This window comes from Pteropus medius, unplaced genomic scaffold, assembly GCF_902729225.1.
Source record: "Pteropus medius unplaced genomic scaffold, Ma_sr-lr_union100, whole genome shotgun sequence".
Classification (NCBI taxonomy): Eukaryota; Metazoa; Chordata; class Mammalia; order Chiroptera; family Pteropodidae; genus Pteropus; species Pteropus medius.
In genome coordinates this window covers 5,792,065-5,810,866 of record NW_024349799.1, presented here as the reverse complement: position 1 = coordinate 5,810,866, position 18,802 = coordinate 5,792,065, and the positions used below count along the sequence as shown (strand labels likewise).

Below are 18,802 nucleotides of genomic sequence, written 5' to 3'. Positions count from 1 at the left end.
TTAGAGTGTTTCCAAGTAAAATATGATAAAAATACTTCAATAATAACATTAGGTTAAATAAGAAAAGTTTATTGCACACAAAAAATAATTACAAGATGAGCATACCGAGTATTTAGCATAATGCCTGACATATAGAAGGTATACGATAACTGTTAACTTCCTTTTAAAAAGCAAAGCTTAAAATTAGTTTTCAAATGAGCTAGAAATAAAGTAGAACTTGGATACAAAATAGTATGTTGAGTCAGTAGCACAAAAAATAGACTGGAGAATCTAAGCAGTGTACAAGCTACTACTGTCTAGTTCAATAAGTTAAAAATCAGTCTGCATCAGTTCCTTCACAGGGACTCAATTCACAGACTTACCATAAAATGTTTTTTGAAAAAGTAGAATATTTTGCAAGTTAAAAACTGTTGCAAAATATAGTATATATTTATCGATAGATGAATGGATAAATAAAATGCAGTGTGTATATATATATATATATATACATATATATATATATATGTATATATATATATATATATACACACACACATACACACACACAATGGAATGTTATTCAGTCTTAAAAAGGAAGGAAATTCTGATACATGCTACACATGAAAGAACACTGAGGACATTATGCTAAATAAAATAACATAGTCACAAAAGGACAAATGTTATGTGAATCCACTTATATATGCACCTAAAGTAGTCAAGTTCATAGAGAAAAAAATACAATGGTAGTTGCCAAGGATTGGAGGGAGGGGAAAATGGAATTATGTTTCATGGGTACATGGTTTCTGTTTGGGATGATGAAGAAGTTCTGAAAATGGATGGTGGTGATGGTTGCACAACATTGTTAATGTACTTAATACCACTAAACTATATACTTAAAAATGATTAAAACAGTAAATTTTATGTTATGTATATTTTACCACAAATATGTATATATATATATATCAAAATTACAGACTATAATAACTTATTTGATGACCTAATGCAGCAGTTCTCATGAGTCTGACTTCAAATCCTGGAGATTCCCAAAATGCTTTCAGAGGTTCCAGAAAATCAAAACTATTTCCTCAGTTATACTAAGAAATATTGGCCTTTTTAACTCTCATTTTCTCACAAAGGTACACTGCAGTTTTCCAAAGGTTTCTATTAAGCCAGATATTAACGAGATTTGCAAAAAGGTAAAATGATATCAGTCTTCTCAATAATTTTTATTTTGGGAAATATGGCTATTTTTCATAAAAAAAATGTTATGTTCACATGTAATAGGATTACTATTATTTTAAGTGAATTAAATATTTCAACTATTTAAGTTTTCATTTCTAACATGGCAAATATCAATAGATAAAAACACATAAACAAAAGCTCTTTGGTATCCTCAATAAATCTTTTAAATGTTATGAGGTCTGAGGCTAAGAAGTTTGAGAACCACTGGTCTAATGATATCATTCTAAAATGTTTCTTCCTCTTTTACTACTTGCCAAAATAATCCGATGCCTCACCTGCTGTCCATTTCGGATAAAAGTTCCAAACCAAGTTCGGACTTTCGCATTTGTTCCCAGAAGCAAACCACTAACAAAACAAACCAAGTCACTCACTCCATCTTCATTAACTTCATTTTTAGTATGATCCAACGTCAAAGCTACTCCAAGGCCTGGCAAATGACATTCTTCAACCTAACACAGCAAAGAAAACAAATTGAACTCAACATCATAAGGAAAAGGTCCACAAGCTTCAATATCTAAAGCTTCTAAAGTTTAGAAGACCTATCACAAAATACAAAAAAACAGAGAGGTAGCTAATACATCCTATACATAATTATACTTCTCTACAAGATTCTAAAATCATCTTGAGAAAAGTTCCTGGTCCTAATATAATGGCTTATGTCTCAAAAAAATAAGATCTCTTACCACCATGCCTCGGACCTTGAGGGCCTGAGCAGGATTCATTTTACATAAGAAGCGTAAGGCATCTGTTCTCCGCCTTCCTCCAAGACTTTCTTCATCTTGTCGTTCTCCATTTTTGATCAGGCCCCTACAAACTGAACATTGAATAACTTCTAATTAATTTAAGCTTTGTAAGATGTTAGAAAAATTTTTTCACCCTTGAGAATCAATCATTTATACTGCCTAGACACTACAGAAGAAAAAGATTAGGGAACTGGAAAGCATAGCAATGAAAACTGGTCAAAATAAATCAAAGAGTGAAAAGAGACTTAAAAAATGCACGGTGACCTGTGGGACAATATCTAGTCAAACATACTTATAATTAGAGTCTCAGAAAAAGGAAATGGAAGACAAAAATATATTTTTCCAAATTTGATAAAAATTAGAAAACCGAAACTCAATTAATTCCAACCAGGATAAACGCAAAGAAAATCATACCCAGATACAACATAATCAAATTTCTGAAAACTAGTGATAAAAAAAAATCTTAGAAGTAACCAGAAGGAATAAAAAAATAAATAAAAGTAACCAGAGGAAAAAGAAATAATATATATAGAGAGACGCAGAGATAAAAATTACTACAAACAATAGAATGAGATATCCTGAAAGAGGTAAAAGAAAATGCCATTCTAAAATTTCATACCCAATGAAAATATCTTTCAAAAATGAAGGCAAAATGACTTTTTTTTCAGATTAAAAAAAAAAGAGCTGGGAAATTTTATTGCCAGCAAACTTGAATTATAAGGAAGTTCTTCAAGCCTAAGAGAAATTAGACCAGATGGAAATATGAAGCTACAAAAAAGAATGAAGAGCACTAAAAAATGGTAAATAAAAATAAAGAAAAAGACATTTCCCTTGTGTTTTTAAAGTCTTTAAAATATAATTGTTTAAAGCAAAAGTAGTTAACAATGTACTCTGAGGTTTACGACACATGTAGAAATAAAATTTATAACAACAATGGCATAAAAGATAGGAGGGGGAAATAGAAGTACATTACATTATATGTGAAGATGTATAAAATCATTAGAAACTAGGTTGCCATAAGCTAAAGATGCATACTATAAACTCTGCAACCATAAATTAAATAAATGCAAAGAAAAAAATGAAAAAAAAAGTATAGGCAATTAGACAGCAGTGGAAATAAAATGCAATCCTAAAAAGTTTCAATCCAAATAAAGGAAAAGGAAAAAGGGAACAAACAGAAAACAAACAACAAGATGACACTTAAATATAACTGCTACAATGATCACATTAAATAGTCTATGTAAATGTCTAACCACTCCAATTAAAGGCAGAGACTACCACTAAATTTAAAAAAAGACCTAACTATATCTGTCTACATGAAACCCACCTTATCTATAAACACAGAGATAGATTAAAATAAAGATGTGTATATATACACTCACACATACATATATATACACTATGCAAATACTAACTGTAAGAAAGCTGATACAGCTGTATTAATATTAGATAAAGTAGACTTTAAAAGAAGAAATATTACTAGGGATAAAAGACATTTCATAATGAAAAAGAAAAACAATTCATCAAAAAGATATAACAATCCTAAATGTACATGGATCCAATACAATAATAACGACTTCAAAATACATGAAACAAAAGCTGACAAAGGAGAACCAGACAAATCCCCAATTATGTCTGGAGACATTAACACTCCTAAGTGAAAGAACAAGCAGACAGAAAAACGGCAAGGACACAGTTTACAAAGGGCTTTATGTATCTTGTGGTATTAAATAAAACTCTTAGAAATAAATGTAAAGAAAATATTATTATCAATATTCCAATTTCATAGATGAAAAGTTAAGTTTATCTTGATGGAAATCATACAAAAAATAAGTGACAAAGCCAGAAACGATGACTTCCAGATGCAGGGACTTTCACTCCTTGGCTATCAATTTACAAAACACTTTGTTCGGTAAATGTTTTTATTTTTATATCTCTCAGAATCAAACAGTAATATTCAATCATTAATAGTTCAAAATAGAGGTGAAAATTTCATTGATCTTTCTCAATTTCTATCCTATGTTTTTCTGCAAACTGACAGCAATAAAGCTAAAAATCAAAGGTCTGGTTGCTGGTATTTCTGATTACACATATCTCATATTGCTCTCTGGCTATTTCACAGATACATGTCTTCTTCCCTTAGCTCCCTGAGCATAGAGATTATATCTTCTAGTTCTCTGGTATTTTTACTGTCCTATTACACACTGGTGACAACCAGCAAAAAAAAAAATATTTTTGCTAAATATCACAAGACTTAAATTTGTAATCTCTAAAGAACTTTGAAATCTGTAAACCAAATATTTCTACAATTAATACTAATACTCTTTCAAAGGACAAATCTCATAACCCCATAAATGCTTCTTCTTAACTCAAAAATAGATCCTGTACATGCCTAAGTAAATCTCTTCCTTATCCCAATTTAAATTTATATTTACCTTCATTGAAACTATCAGGAACATTGGCCACCAACAGACACAAGAACCAGGCACCATTTCTAACATGTAGCAAGGCTTCAGCTACATCAACTATAGGAAGCAAGGAGGGGAGCTCTATAAGAAAACAAAGTCAATGTTACTACAAAGGAGTGCATTTCATTGTCATATATTAAACGTCTTTCAACTTTGTCATTTAAAAGCAATTAAATTAAGGCACTTCCTTTTCATAGTCTAGAGCTGAATTGTCCAGCAGGACAGCCACCAGCCACAACTGGCAATTTAAATTAAATAAAATTAAAAAGAGTTCAGTTCTTCAATCACATTAGTCACACTTCAAGTAACCCATAACCACATGTGCCTAGTGGCTATTGTATTTGACAGACTGTATCTGACAGTACAACAAAGAACATTGTCATCACTATAGTGCTGATCAAGAGTTATTTTCATTAAAATCTTCTTTGCGTTTTTACGTTCTCTTTTTTTTTTTTTTAACAGTAATATGTACACCGCCCCACTGGTGAGGTCAGGGGGTCCACTATGAGCCAAAATAATGCTGGGGAATAAGAATTTTTAAAAAGAAAATGCTAAAAAGAAAGTTAAAAAAAGAGAGACCAGGTCTCATCAGAAGTCTGGGTGGAAATTCTGGCACTGCTCCCAGGTGCGGCCCACTGCCGCCCAGCATGGGGTGTTTGCCCTCCTCCAAGTCCGGCCTAGGCCTAGACCGGGTCCCTCCCCTCTTCCGGGAGGCCCCATGCTGGCGCCAGGCCCGGTGCACAGAGTGGTAGTTCTGAACCCTGGGCACCCTCGATCCACGGGCCTCAGCCTCTCCTGGGAACGGGCTTTATAGGCGCGATCCATAGAGCCTGGCTGTTCTCTACCTTTTAATTCTAATCATACATACTTATTATAAAAATAGTTGTAATCTCATCACTCAAAGTTAATAATCCACAATATTTTATTTTATTCCCCCTATTGGTATTGTTATAAAATTTAACAAAACTGGAATTATAATTCTATTCACTGGGTTGCCCCTTGCTTTTTGCATTTTAACTTATTTCTTTGCAATTTGACTAAATCACTAAATTTCTTCAAATATACCATTTTAACAGCTGTATAATATTCCCTACTAAAAAAATAATATAATTTACTTAATCACTGTCCTACTATTAGTCATTTTTGACTTAACCTTTTAAGGTACATTCCAGATTAAGAAATTTAACAAATATCATTTAACAAGAAACTGTATGTAAAATGTATCTTAGCATTCATTATAGTACCTGCTTGTAAAATGCAAAGTACATCTGCAGCTTCCTCCAAATAGACTGGACTCTCAAATAGCTCAGATGACTTGAAAAAAAATTCTCCACTGGACTCAGATACCTTAAAAAAGGGAAGGAAGAAAGGAAAAAAGGAAGGAAAGAAGGAAAGAAAGAAGGAAGGAAATAAAAGATGAACTCTATTAATTCCAGGTAATGAAATCCTTTACTAATTTTGTAATTATTTGTTGAGCTTACAGACCATGTCTCTTAATTTGTCATTAATATACTGCATTAGAATGTGCAGTATTCAATGAATGTAAACCAATGTAACCAATTAGCAGTCATATTAATTATTATTCAGACATGGCAATATGGGTCGCTATAATTTATTTTTATATAAATATTTGGAGACATCTGGAATTAAACATAAGACAAATCAAAGCAATGAACTGGAAATGCTACCTATATAAGTTGTAGCTGAAAAAAAGTCAAAAAACTGTAAACTTTAAGTCATATAATAAATATAAATTCATGTTCAATTCCCAATAAACTGTAAGTAAAATAAAGAATAAAAATTTAGGTCAACAAAAGCACCTACTAACTTTTTTGAAAATTTCCTTCAGTAGTTTCATCACATTTCCCATATCAAAAGAGTACTGAACTGGAAAATTAGAAACCTCTCATAAGAGAAAAGCCACCTGTTTTTGGAGCTAACAGTGAGATATTGAAAAACAGATGTAGGAAAAATACTGGTTAAAATTAAAGACTTTCAGAACAGTAGAAAAGAGTAGAAGGAAATAATTGTAATAGAAAGAAATTTTTAAAAGGTTTGTAATGTATCTTAAAAACTATCTAAAACTAACGAAAACCGCCTTTTACCTAGTTTTTTCTTTGGAAAAAGAATTTAGGATTTTTTCCCCCAAAATTTATAAAACTAAATATTATTATAAATTAACTGATCTTGAAATTCTAACAGTAAATAACTTTGCCTTTGAAATTGTGGGTCTAATCTCATTTAAGCCATCTTAACATGAAGATCGAATTTTGTTCTTTGTAGTGCTACTCCCCTGACACTGACAAATTTAAAATTCAGAGTTTCAATTAACCATAATTACCGAAAGGTCCATTACCTAAAGTGTCTATCGTTTTGCTGAGATGAGAAGCTGAATAGCCTTCATTACTGTACAGAAACAATTTAGTCATCTGGTGAGGCTAGCCAATGATTCTACATCCAATTCAGCTTTGGTACACTCTATTCCCTGTTATATAAGAGGTAATTTATGCTCATTCAGTGTCTAAAGGAATCGTATACATTTTTTAGTTACATATCATAACATTTTATAGGAGAAATTGTATCCTATTAAGGTATTATCAAATTTGGTAATTTGTACAAGTCTTGAACTATGTTACCTTTCTAACTATGGAGAAGCCACTGTATGAACACCATACAGAAAAAAATTCCTATAATAGAGAATACAGAATAGGCATAAATGAGAGTAAATAGTAATTAGAGAAAAAAAGTCTTTAAGGCTGGCATTTACTATCCTTTCAAGGAAAACTTACATAATGAATAGAAATAGGTATAGATTAAGGATGCAACCTGCCTACCTTCTTGCCTGTTTCTACCTTTTATATGTACATATCAAATCATGCATATTTTCAGCTGTGATTAAAATAAATGCACCTTGTTCATAATTGCCAACAGTTCACTAAGCACAAGCCGTAATCGACGAGGTGAATCACTGTGTTCAAACTCTAATGTCAGTCCGTGCTGAAGCTGTGATACTAGGATGCTTTCTCCAGTGCCTCCTCCAAGTTTATGCCTAATAGAGCACAAACATGTAAAACAGTAATTATGAGAACATTGGCAAAGATACAAAAGCAGAAAAATTGTCATTGAAATAAAATGTATGAATTCTTTTCATACATTTCATGAATGTATTACTTCTGAAATACCATTTAGTTTGCCTATTTCAGGAATTCACAACCTATGTAAAGACTCCATCGCAAATGATAGTTAACATTCACTTCCAGTAACAAAAGTGACTCACTACTGGATTCGCAATGGGCAATAAAGGACAAAACATCTGCCCCAAATTATGGAGAATCAATGGGAGCTTAAAAAGCCTCCCGGTTGATTCTAATAAATCATTCTATTTCAGGGGAGCTTAACTTATCCACTTCCCATGCAAGTAATTGGCCTAATCAGTTTACTCTGAATACAACAGTGTATATGGCCAAACTTTTCTATACGACATTTTATAATACGGAATTCAAAAGAATTTTAACTATAAATATATTTTTTAAAAAAACTAAGAGCTCTCCAAAGTTCAGATTCTCAATCGTCTCTTTTCTGGAGAAGTATCCAATAAAAAGCTTAAAAAGCTCCAAAAAACATTTGACTCTCCCATCTTAGGCAAATCCAATATCAATCCACATACTATATAACATAACATTACCTAAGCTGCTGTTCTTTGTTGGCATCTTGTTCTAAAGCATGAAAGTCCACGGACAACAATGCAACAATGGAATTGACAGCTTCCACTCCAGAAAGAAGGCGAAGGATGAGTTTTTTATCCTGGGCCCAGCTTTGGCTCTGATCAGCAGGAGCACAAAGTGCCATCCGCACCAAGCAGGGCAGAAGAAGTCTTAATTCTGGATCACTTAAAGATGCCAAACGAACAACATCCACTTTCTGCATTGCCTCAAAAGCAAACGGGCTGACAAACTGAAGGCTTGTACACTCAGTCATCATCACTGTTGATCCTAATGTAAAAAAATAAATAAATAAAAACAAATGAAAGTAGGGGTGTATTTCCACATGTATGAACGCCCCTTTTTTAAACACCCTGAAAAATGTGGTCTATCTTTAAAAGGCCCCTATGTTGGCAATGGGTTCCTGGGACAACTAAAGGCTCCCTATGTTTCTACCACCATCTGGAAAATGAGAAAGAAAACAGCATGTTAATGTCTCTTTCGGTCTTAGGGATCCTCTGTTCTAACACTCTTATTTTGCTACGAAGGAATATGAAGCCCAGAGAGATTATGTAATAAGCCCACAGTAATATTACTAGTTAATGGCAAAAGTCAAGGCTGAACTCTCATTTAGCAAGTTATCCCAGTCCACAGCTTTCTCCACTACACCAATCATATGAGCACCACAACGTAAAATAAAAGTAAATGAATGCCATAGTTAAGAATGCTCCTCTTCCGAACCTCAGTTTCATATGCCTATCCGACATATGTAAAGAATGTTAGGCTTCTATTTCCCACCCTCCAAGAGTCAGCATTTAAAAATCGCCTCAGTAGCCAGAAGCAATCAGTAGTCAAATTCAAAGCTCTGGAGGCTTTAACAATATCCTGTGTACCCTGGGTAAAAAACAGCTGTGAGGGCAATTAGCTATGAGAGAAAGATGAGTCCCACTAGGGCACTCCTCTGTCTTCAGGAGTAATCAGAAGCAATCAATCAATCAATCAATCAATCAATAAAAAGAACAGGGACCAGTCAGTCAAAGCCATCATGGGTAACAGTCGTGAGCAGAAGAAACACTGGCTTTTAAGCAAGAGGAGCTGGCCTTTTAATAGAGGGGCGGGCTGAAGGAGCAGAGGCGCCGGACTCTGTGTGATCATAGGTCTTGCCCTGGGAGTAATAAGAACCAACCAGTCCCTCTGGCTGAGAAATGTCCGGCGGGTGGCCGACGCGGACCAGGGCACGCGCTGAGGCCTTAACAGCGGAATCTTCATACCTTAACATCTACCCTCCAACCTCCCAGGCCCCTACCCGGATTCCACGCCTTAGAAGCGGGACGCGGTAGAAATTGAGAGCGCGGTCCGAAATTGGGCCTAGGCGATAATCTGGGTTCCCCTACACTCACGGTGCCCTGAGTCGACCCCAGTCGACCCGGGCACCAAGAACTCAGACGCCGGAACCAATAGGGTCCGCGGCGTTATAGGGGCTGGGTGGGGACAGCGCGCAAAGGGAGAACCCAGACTGAAGGGAGCGGAAAGCGGAGGAGACTGTTTCAACCCGTACCCAGCACCTTCATTCATCCCCAGCATCTGGCTCCCGTCGGCCACCGTACTGGACTGAAAGGAAGGGTGGCTGCGAGAAGACACCGGGAGACGTCGGCGCTGATGCAACGGTGCGCGTGCGCGGCCCCACCCCTTCCTCCCCCGCTGTTTGCTCTGCCCAATTTCACCCCTGAAGTCTTTGGAACTTTCTTCTAGTATGTTTGCTAGAGGATACTAGCTCAGTCCTTTTACAGCAATCATTAAACCCCTTCGAACTGCGGTTTCATCATCACAGGATTATCGTGGCATTCAAGTGACAAAGCAGGTAAAAGTTCTAGAATCCTAGGATTTGTAGGAAAATTTTTAAAGTAATCTAATCTCGATCTGCCTTCTCTCGACCTCACACACGGTCAGAAGTTAAACATCTTCATTTCAGGGTTCTTAATTTAGGGCCTTTAGATTTTAGAGCGCGAAGAATGAAGTTTCAGGAATTCTCTGGAATCTGCAGAATTGCGAGTGCTTGGCATGTGTTCCGGAAAGAGGGTCCAAAACGTCCAGCTTCTCAAAAGAAACCTGATCACCCAGAAAAGATTAAAAACCACTAGTCCCTATGTATTTTCATATTATTTCTAGTACCTGGTTCAGTCGTAGTGGATTTAGCACCTGTTTACAAGACATTGTGCTAGGAGCTGGAAACAAAAATATTTTACAGAGATACGGTATTACATAATTCATAGTTTCCAAGGCTCTGACAGAGGGATAACCTCTTTGAAAATAAGGTCTGCTTTCAACATGAAAAATCAGAAAAGGAAGAAAAGAACTAATGTGTGGTGGTTGCAGTTTCTCAAACTTTTTGCCACCTGATCCGCATTAATAGATTTTACATTGTGTGTCAACACACATATGCATTTATACTCCCCATTTAAATGGAAACTAACGTTTTATGAAATAATACGTCCTAATTGTTATGTATTCTATTTCTTTACATAGTAGCTCACTACACACAAATTTATTTCACAACTGTACAACAGTCATTTTTAAGCTGAAATTTATTAAAGACTTATTTTTTGATCACTTGCTAGGCACTAGTGCTCTAGTCTACTGATTTTATTCTCTGAGGTAGGTAACAATCTCCATTTTACAGTTGTGTAAATTGAGACTCAGAGAGGTAAAGCAATTTAATCTCCCTGGATGATCATTTCACAGGGAGAGTATGAAGGGAATTCAAATACTGGTTTGGGAATGAATGAGAAGGTAGATAAGAACTGATTTTTACTTTCTTCCAACTCTAATTGTTTATGATCCTGAAACCATTAATGGAGAAACAACATTGCAGATCCATTTGATCTACAGAGGACAACAAATTGCATCCAGCCTGAATGAGATAGAGTGTGATCAGTGCTGACACTTATTTTCCTCTAAGTCCCCTGTTTCTTCTCTTCCAATTCTTATCTCTGTAAATACCACCACCACCACCCACCAAGTCGCTCAAGCCAGGTACATGGAAGTCATCTTAGACTCCAGCCTTTCCCCCTCATATCCACTTAGTCAGCAGGTCTTTCAAATCTACATTGTAATGTTTGTCAATGAAATCATTTTGACAGTCATATAGAACTCAGACACCCTAGTGAAAAAAGGTTTACTCATGGCTTTTGAGTTTTAGACGTGCTTCCTCTGAGGCTGATTACTAAAATCAATTTATAAAGACTTTTCAACCCAGATGTTCAATTAAGCAGATTCAGGAATTTCTAGAATGGTAAATAACACAACAAATTAGCCCAAACATTTATTTCCTGTGAATCACAAAACCTTTGATTATCAGAGGAGTATCTTATATAGTTATGGTGTGCCCTTTTGTGATTATAAAATATTTGAATAATCCTTTAAGACTAATGTAACACTGAGGCTCATTACCATTTCTGTTCATAAAGATCTATTTCATAAATTGTGATTTTTTTTCACATTTGAACATTTCTGAAATTGGGATGTCTTAAAATCAAGTTTGTTAAGTCCTACTTGGCATTATTTTTTATTCCTTAGTGGTACATAAAATAACGTCTTACAATTACTGGTGTCTTAGAATTGATGAAACATGCTGTGTAGCTCCTACACTTGGGGGCAAAAGACTCCTTCCTGGATGAAGTAAACATTGTCCTCTGACTGGATTACTTTTATTTACTCTTCTACTTTTTCAGTCAGACTGGGGAAAGAAAGGAGAAACCAAAAGCCAGGGGTGGTGGGGAACATTACCATGTTTCAGGAATACTAGGTGCTTTTACGTAGACTATTGCTGAGTAAATGAGCTCCAAGAAATTATTAGACCTAGGTATTTAAAGGAGGACCAATGTTCTTTGGAAATAGAATCACAGAATTTCAAAAGTAAAGGATCTCAGGAGACATCCAGCTCCAGTTTTCTCAACACGGAACTCTTTTAATAATTATTTTCCATAGTGTGCCTCTTCTATGATTTCTTTCATCGTTACAGCCTGTTAAGATCTTTTGGACTCCTGTTTTACACTGGCTATCTACTTTGGCTATACAGATCATATCTTCATTAATTTTATGGATAAAATGTTGAATAGGATCCGGCCATGGTTCTATAGTATAGCATTAGACATCCCTCCAGATTGACATAGCTCCACCGATCAAGCCTTTTGGGGGTATGATTGTTCAACCAATTATGAATCATCCCTAGAACTAAAACACTTCCATGCTTTGAGATAAAGTTGATTCTCCTCAAGGTGGAATTTAAAAGGCAAGTTTTTCATGATCTGACTTCTCACTCTTTAGCCTGGACTCTCGCCATGTCCCACCATGGTGCCTCCAGTTTAGTCAGTTTCGACTGCTTGGTTCCCAAATCTTCCATGTTATTCATGGGTCTTCTCCCCCACCGTTCATTCTGTCTGGAATGAGTTTCATTCTCTTTACCTCTCACATCCAGTGTTCCCTTGCTAAGAAATCTTTCCTTGACAAAGCACTTCTCTTCATTAAAGTATTTCTCTTCAGTGCTCCCAAGCCACCCTTTGCTTTTCTTCTATCATAGTACAGAAGGGAGATAAAGCTTGAGTATTAAATACTTTACTCTTTATATCTCATTCATCCTTGCTCTTGCTAGGAACACTTAAAAGTCCTTGTAGCCGTAAGCATATTGTTTTCCTTGTGCAAGCCTTAGTTCATTCTGGATTTGACTCTTCTAGGGGACGTAGGTATTACATTAATCATTCCTCACAACTCCTATTTTACAAATATCAAAGTGGCTTTTGCAATTTCCTTTGAGATTCACAAAGCTGGTTAGAAAGGTATGGCTACTATTAAGGTCATCTACAAACGACAAACTGAGACTTTACGAGGTTTAATTTTTTGCCTGGTCACAAACTAGAAGGTGGAAAATTTAAGAGTACAAGAATCCTAACCCAGTGATCCTAAACTATTTATACTAATGTAAAAATTATTCCCAAATAGTTAGAATTTTATAACTTCATTTGCAAAACTCACATTTAAGCTAAGTTCTGTGGTTTGAGGTGTTTTATCACATGAAGTCTATTCGAAAAATATTTCAGTGCCTTACTACATGTTCAGTGTTGTGTTGGATTCTGGAGATACAGTGGTAAGCAAAATAGACCAATTTTTTATCCTCGTGGAGTCACTGGGTAAGGGGGAGAAATAATCGGACAACTTAGGCTCCACATAGATTATTATAGTAAGAGTATTTAACAAGGGGACCGCATCTGAAGCAAGGATACATGGGGAAATTACCCAGAGGCAAGGCAAAAATAACCATGGGGCGTTCAAAGAACTCAAATGCCTAAGAGGCTAGGAGGAGAACAGGAAGAGTCCCATTTTGAGGCTTGTGGAGAAGTGGGCATGTTAAGACTTTTGGCATTTATCTTTACAGCAAACAGGAGCCATAAAGGATTTTACGCTATCAAGTAAAGAACACACAGTAGAGAGACCAAGTTAGCAGTATATTGCGGTGGTCCAACCAGATAAGGCTGTTTTATCTAATAACTTATATGGCATTGAATAATGCTAATTTAGACTAAAGTCAGGGCATCAGGTAGAAATGAACATATTTGATAGTCAACACACGACAGTTTTTGATGACTGTTTACAAGGAAGAAAGAGTTTGTGTTTTGCAGATTTGATTTAGCTATTGAAGAAAAAAAATCAATTCCTTCAGAGTAAGCCACTCAATATGATTTTTCAGGGATTGGTTTTCAATATTGAAACTACAAATAGTAAAGAAAGGTTGTATGTACTACAAGCGAATACCCTCCCCCCGCAAAAAAAAGCCAAGCCTGATTTGCAGTTATTTTTAGTCATACATAACACTGTAGTAAAAAAAAAAAAATTAGAGGTAATATAAACTGTGAGACAAAATAATTTAAGTTCCGACAACATACATATCCTTTTAAAGGATTATTTTAAAATTCTGCTGGCAGAAAGTCTTTCAAAATGACAACTTTGGAATTTATCCTTAGCTGAAGTTTGGACAAAAATATTTAAAATAGCTGCTTATACAAAATGACAACTATTTTTGATGTAGTGTTTATATCTGAACACTTTTATGTTTCAGAAACATTTATGTGATCTAAAAAATAGAGCTATGCTTTAAATATTCAAAGGTAACTTTATTATTTTTTTAGGCAAGGCAACCCTTGGTTGACCTCACAGATTGCAAGGACCTTGTCAACTTACAATCCCTTATTTTTTTATTTTTTATGCCTACAGCACCCAGTCTTCCTAGGTGGTCTCCCATCCAAGTACTAACAAGGCCCGACCCTGCTCAGCTTCCAAGATCAGACGGGATCGGGCTTGTTCAGGGTGGCATGGCCATTGACTCAAAGGTAACTTTAGACTAGAAAACTGATATCAAAGTGATCGGTATAAAAGGAATTAGTATGTATGTGCATATATAATTAGCCTATATATCACACATTAATATATGATTAAAATCTTTTTTTTAAATAAAATACTTCAGATAGAGAAGTTAAAAGTCCATCAATCAGTTCTTAGGTTGCCCCTTTCTATTCATAAATGACACAAATACTACTAATTTTTACACAAATTTAAGAGAAATATTTTCAACAGAATGAGACACCACAATGAAGGCTTCATGAATAATTTATTCCATTTGTTTTTTTTTTTTAAAAAGTATAAACCTTTTCATTTCCTCAATCACAATTTGTACAACTCAGTGTTATGGCATTCGGCAGCAATAGTGTTTGTTCCTTATTCTTTTTTTGTCACGTTAAAAAAAAAGCAATTGGACCATATTGTGTCACTGCTAAACAACTTTAAAACGCCCCTTCATAAAGTGACCAAACTATTTGAGAGAGTTGATGCTGACACATGTCCAGTAATGACGTTACAATTTGTAGTTTAAATTCAGTAACGTTAAGGTCCACAAATCCAGTTTACTTTGAAAACTAAAGCTATTTTAAAACTTCATGAATACATCAACCTGAGGAGTATTTTAGGTCCCTAATCCAGTTTTTTTAATACTCCACACAAAAAGAAAAAATATATACGTATATATTTTAAACCACAGTTCTGGGCCCATTAAAACACCAAGAAAAACCAAACCAAAAAATTAAGATTTCCAGCTGATTTGGGGGGCAGCAGGGTAGAGGGCCAAAAAAAAAAAAAAAAAAAGTATGTCAAAAACATTTTTCTTTAATTTAGACAAACTAAAATCTTAAGGAGGAAACGCAGACCAAAACATCACTCATGCACATTAAATGTGTTAATAGACTGATATGCAATGCCATAGTGGATGAGTAGCAAATTATAGGATGCAACAGCATTTAAAAACTTCCTTTTAATGTATTCAATTTGAACATTTTAAATAATGCAACATAGTATTTTGATATTACAGTATTAACATAGTGCTTGATTAAAGATCTTCAAATCTTCGTAGTAATACATTAAGTTAAAAAATTACCTCAGAAGGTAAATATGAAGACGAAAGGAGAATATTTTAATACAGTAATCTGTGCCATACTGACAATTTGAGTACGAATACAGCTGAGGATAATTGACTAGTAAGAGCTTAATTTTAGTGGTTTAAGAAAAGTTTAGAAAGATTTAAAAATTACAGCTACTTTAAAAATTAAGGATTACATGTAAGTACACTTGGTGGCCTTCTGGCCAAACAATAAGGTGTACAGAATTTATTCATACAGTGTTAATTCACAGTCCTGATAACTGAATGGCTTGCATAAGAAAGGTATGGCTAGATGTTTCTCACTGGCTGGAAGCAGACATTATATAAGTAATCTTTTTAAATTTCAAAATACTGAACTTCCACCCTGCTTTGTAATGGATAACTTCACACACACAAAAAAAAGATATTAGCACTGTAACAAAGAAGTCAAGGTGTTGGTGATCAACTGGTATAAAGTATATTATTTTGCTTACCTATTTAAACAAAATTACCCATACTTGTCTGTGACAGTATATTTGTAAGTCAGATCCATTCGTCCTGCATAAAACGCTTTTTTTTTTTTCTGAAATAAGTCTCCCAACCTTTTATAATGGCTATTTAATAATTTTCTATTTGAGTGTGAACTTATATATGAAAGGAAGAAAAAAAATCTTATCAGTAAATCATGTTTATTTGGAAACTACTCCCTGATTCCCAGATAAAAAGGAATTGTATAATGGGTTCCATCCTTATGGCTCCATATAAAAGAAACTGTCAGGGAATAATTTTTCTTAAATCTCTTGTCAGACTGAGGTCTGGTTACTAAAGGCTAGTGATTTTAAACAACTGAGAATACAGCTTTTTTTTTTTAAAAAAAAAAGTCACTATTGCGCTAAGTATATAAAAAAAGATATTCTTTTCATAGAAATTCCAAATCAGCATCTTTTCCTTCAAATCTCAGACAAGTATTTTTAGAATAAGTAAAGAACAAAACATGCCAACATAATCTGTAGTGTGTTAGCATAATTTCACATGAATGCAGAAATGTGATCTTTAAATTGTAATTTCAAAATATGCTGACCACTGGGATTGCATTATAATTTTGAAGAAATGATTGAAAATCTTTGACATCAATTATATTTTCTTTATAGAAAAAAACAAGACTTGTTAATGTTTTAATATTCACAATTTGAAGAAGTTATATTGTTCATAAGAAAGTGGTACTGAAGCTAAACATATAGTATTTACAAAACAAATTTCAGTTTCAGTAAAAAAATAAAACATACCGAATTACTGTTTTGTAAATACAATTGACTTTGTCCTTGTAGAGAATTAGAGAACTTACAAATGTGGAATTTTGCTAGACTGCTTCCAAGAAAGATAGGTAGACTTGGCGACTGTGAATTCAAGTCAGCAACACAGGTAGGAAGCTAACTTGGACTCTCGTGTGAGCAGCACTGTAGAAAGAATTTTTCAAGAGGGTAAAGCCTGCATAAAAGCAATTATCTTGGCATGTGCAAACAAGAAGAGGGGAAGCTGCATGGAAGGAAGGGGTGAATTAAAGTCCCTAAAATTCAAGTCCCTTCTTTAGGGAGGTGAGAACCTCCTTGGCATATGCCCTGCCTTAATCTGAGCTATGTTATAGAAAAGTACAGACTCTGGTGTTTGGGACTGTCATCTCCAAACCAAGAAAATTAAATAAATAAAAAAGGCAAAAGGAAACTGATTAAAGTTTAGAAAATGGTTCTTTAACTAGTGGAATAAGAGTCTGAATACCAGATTCACTGAGAATCTATTTACACCACAGTTTGATTGCACACACACACCCATACATATGCATACTCTCACACACATTCCCAATCTTTAATTTAAAAAAAAAAAAAAAAATCAAGAGAGACTGCTCTTAAAATAATTTGTAAAATGCCTAGAGCTGGGCTAAATTTCAACCTTATAGAAGATCTTGAAGATAATTTTCATAATTAATAATATTCCCATGCCTAGATGTGCCACTGTTAAAACTGAAAAAAATTTAAGCATGTAACATTAAACACCAAAATTTGTTTAAGCATTCAGTAGCAAATGTTTTTCTTGTAAAACTACGTTTCTTTTCACTGGAAATGGCCTGAAATATTAGTCATAGCCCTAAACCATAGTACAAAATATAACTGAAGAATTTTCATTTTATTCTAAGTTAAACTACCTAACAATATCACTTGTATATTGCCATCATGTTATTCTGTAAAGGTGTGATATATAAAATGCTGTAAGACCCGGTACCTTTTCAATTTATAAACACAGTGAACTTCATTACTGTACATGTACTCTGCAACTACAGCTTAGCTGTAAATCCTCCACACACAATGGTATGGACATTATTCTCCCTCTATCCCCATTAAACTGTACATCGAGACAATACAAATTTACTGTCCCACCCACCCCCTTACAAAAAAATAATACTCTAAAAGCAACCCTACTGCAACTTTTTAATTAAGACGATTACATATATTTTAGACCAATTGCTTTAAAGCAAGAAGGCAGTATAAACCTTCTAGGAAAATTTTTATAAAAGAGGTTAAGAAATATAAGACAATTTATACATTTAAAAACTTACAATAAATAAGAGATGCAGGCATTCTGAATACTAGATACTATAATCCAATACAAGAACATCTTGATGTTCTGAAGCCATATGTTGAAATTCATTGTTCCTCGTTTCCTCTCCATGCTTTTAATATTCATTTAACATGACTGGGTACTATGGCTCATTACTTTTCACAAATACTGTGACTGGAAAAAAAAGGTTAATTTTGCTACGAAAATGTTATAATACATTTTGTATGATCAGTCATCACCCTAAAGAGTTCAGTATAGTCAATGAAAAATAACAGGGTTATAGCCCCTCCCCCAAGTCAAAACAATATTTGTTGAAGTAATAAGATTTAGACCCTATCACAAATGACTTTCACTGAGGAGATACTTGTAACTTAATCTTGCAGCGAAATGTCTTTTTTCCTTGTTCTTTTCTTGCACAGTTCCATCAAATGAAGATCACAGCATATTCATGATAAAGTTATATAACTGATTCAGCACCACAAAATGAATTGGGAGACATGAACGTCTGTCCTGGATCGCAGGGTCACAGGTTAGCCAGGAGAGTGCATTGTACTGTTCCAAAACAAACCTGAAAAGCAAATAAATTAAATGAGT

General features: G+C 34.5%; 2 protein-coding genes and 1 pseudogene across 7 annotated transcripts in view; all 3 read right to left on the bottom strand.

Moving 5' to 3' along the window:
* The window catches only part of INTS2 (integrator complex subunit 2), a 50,755-nt gene extending 40,916 nt beyond the window's left edge, over positions 1 to 9,839 (bottom strand). For 2 of the 4 annotated variants that reach the window (XM_039885830.1, XM_039885828.1), the window contains exons 1-7: positions 9,699 to 9,791; positions 8,118 to 8,424; positions 7,343 to 7,481; positions 5,677 to 5,779; positions 4,400 to 4,513; positions 1,905 to 2,035; positions 1,497 to 1,670 (exon numbers count right to left, since the gene is read on the bottom strand). In XM_039885830.1, the coding sequence (XP_039741764.1) occupies positions 1,497 to 1,670; positions 1,905 to 2,035; positions 4,400 to 4,513; positions 5,677 to 5,779; positions 7,343 to 7,481; positions 8,118 to 8,424; positions 9,699 to 9,717 (987 nt within the window). In that variant the 5' untranslated portion in view covers positions 9,718 to 9,791. Of the gene's footprint in view, positions 1 to 1,496; positions 1,671 to 1,904; positions 2,036 to 4,399; positions 4,514 to 5,676; positions 5,780 to 7,342; positions 7,482 to 8,117; positions 8,425 to 9,439; positions 9,593 to 9,691 lie in introns of those variants that run through there. The other 2 variants (XM_039885829.1, XM_039885831.1) reach the window with 2 other exon arrangements.
* MED13 (mediator complex subunit 13) overlaps positions 8,864 to 18,802 on the bottom strand; it is a 98,097-nt gene continuing 88,158 nt past the window's right edge. For 2 of the 3 annotated variants that reach the window (XM_039885824.1, XM_039885826.1), the window contains one exon: positions 14,776 to 18,776. In XM_039885824.1, coding sequence (XP_039741758.1) covers positions 18,644 to 18,776 — 133 coding nt within the window. In that variant the 3' untranslated portion in view covers positions 14,776 to 18,643. Of the gene's footprint in view, positions 8,875 to 14,775; positions 18,777 to 18,802 lie in introns of those variants that run through there. The other variant, XM_039885825.1, reaches the window with a different exon arrangement.
* LOC120621222 (uncharacterized) lies at positions 14,392 to 14,510 on the bottom strand (annotated as a pseudogene).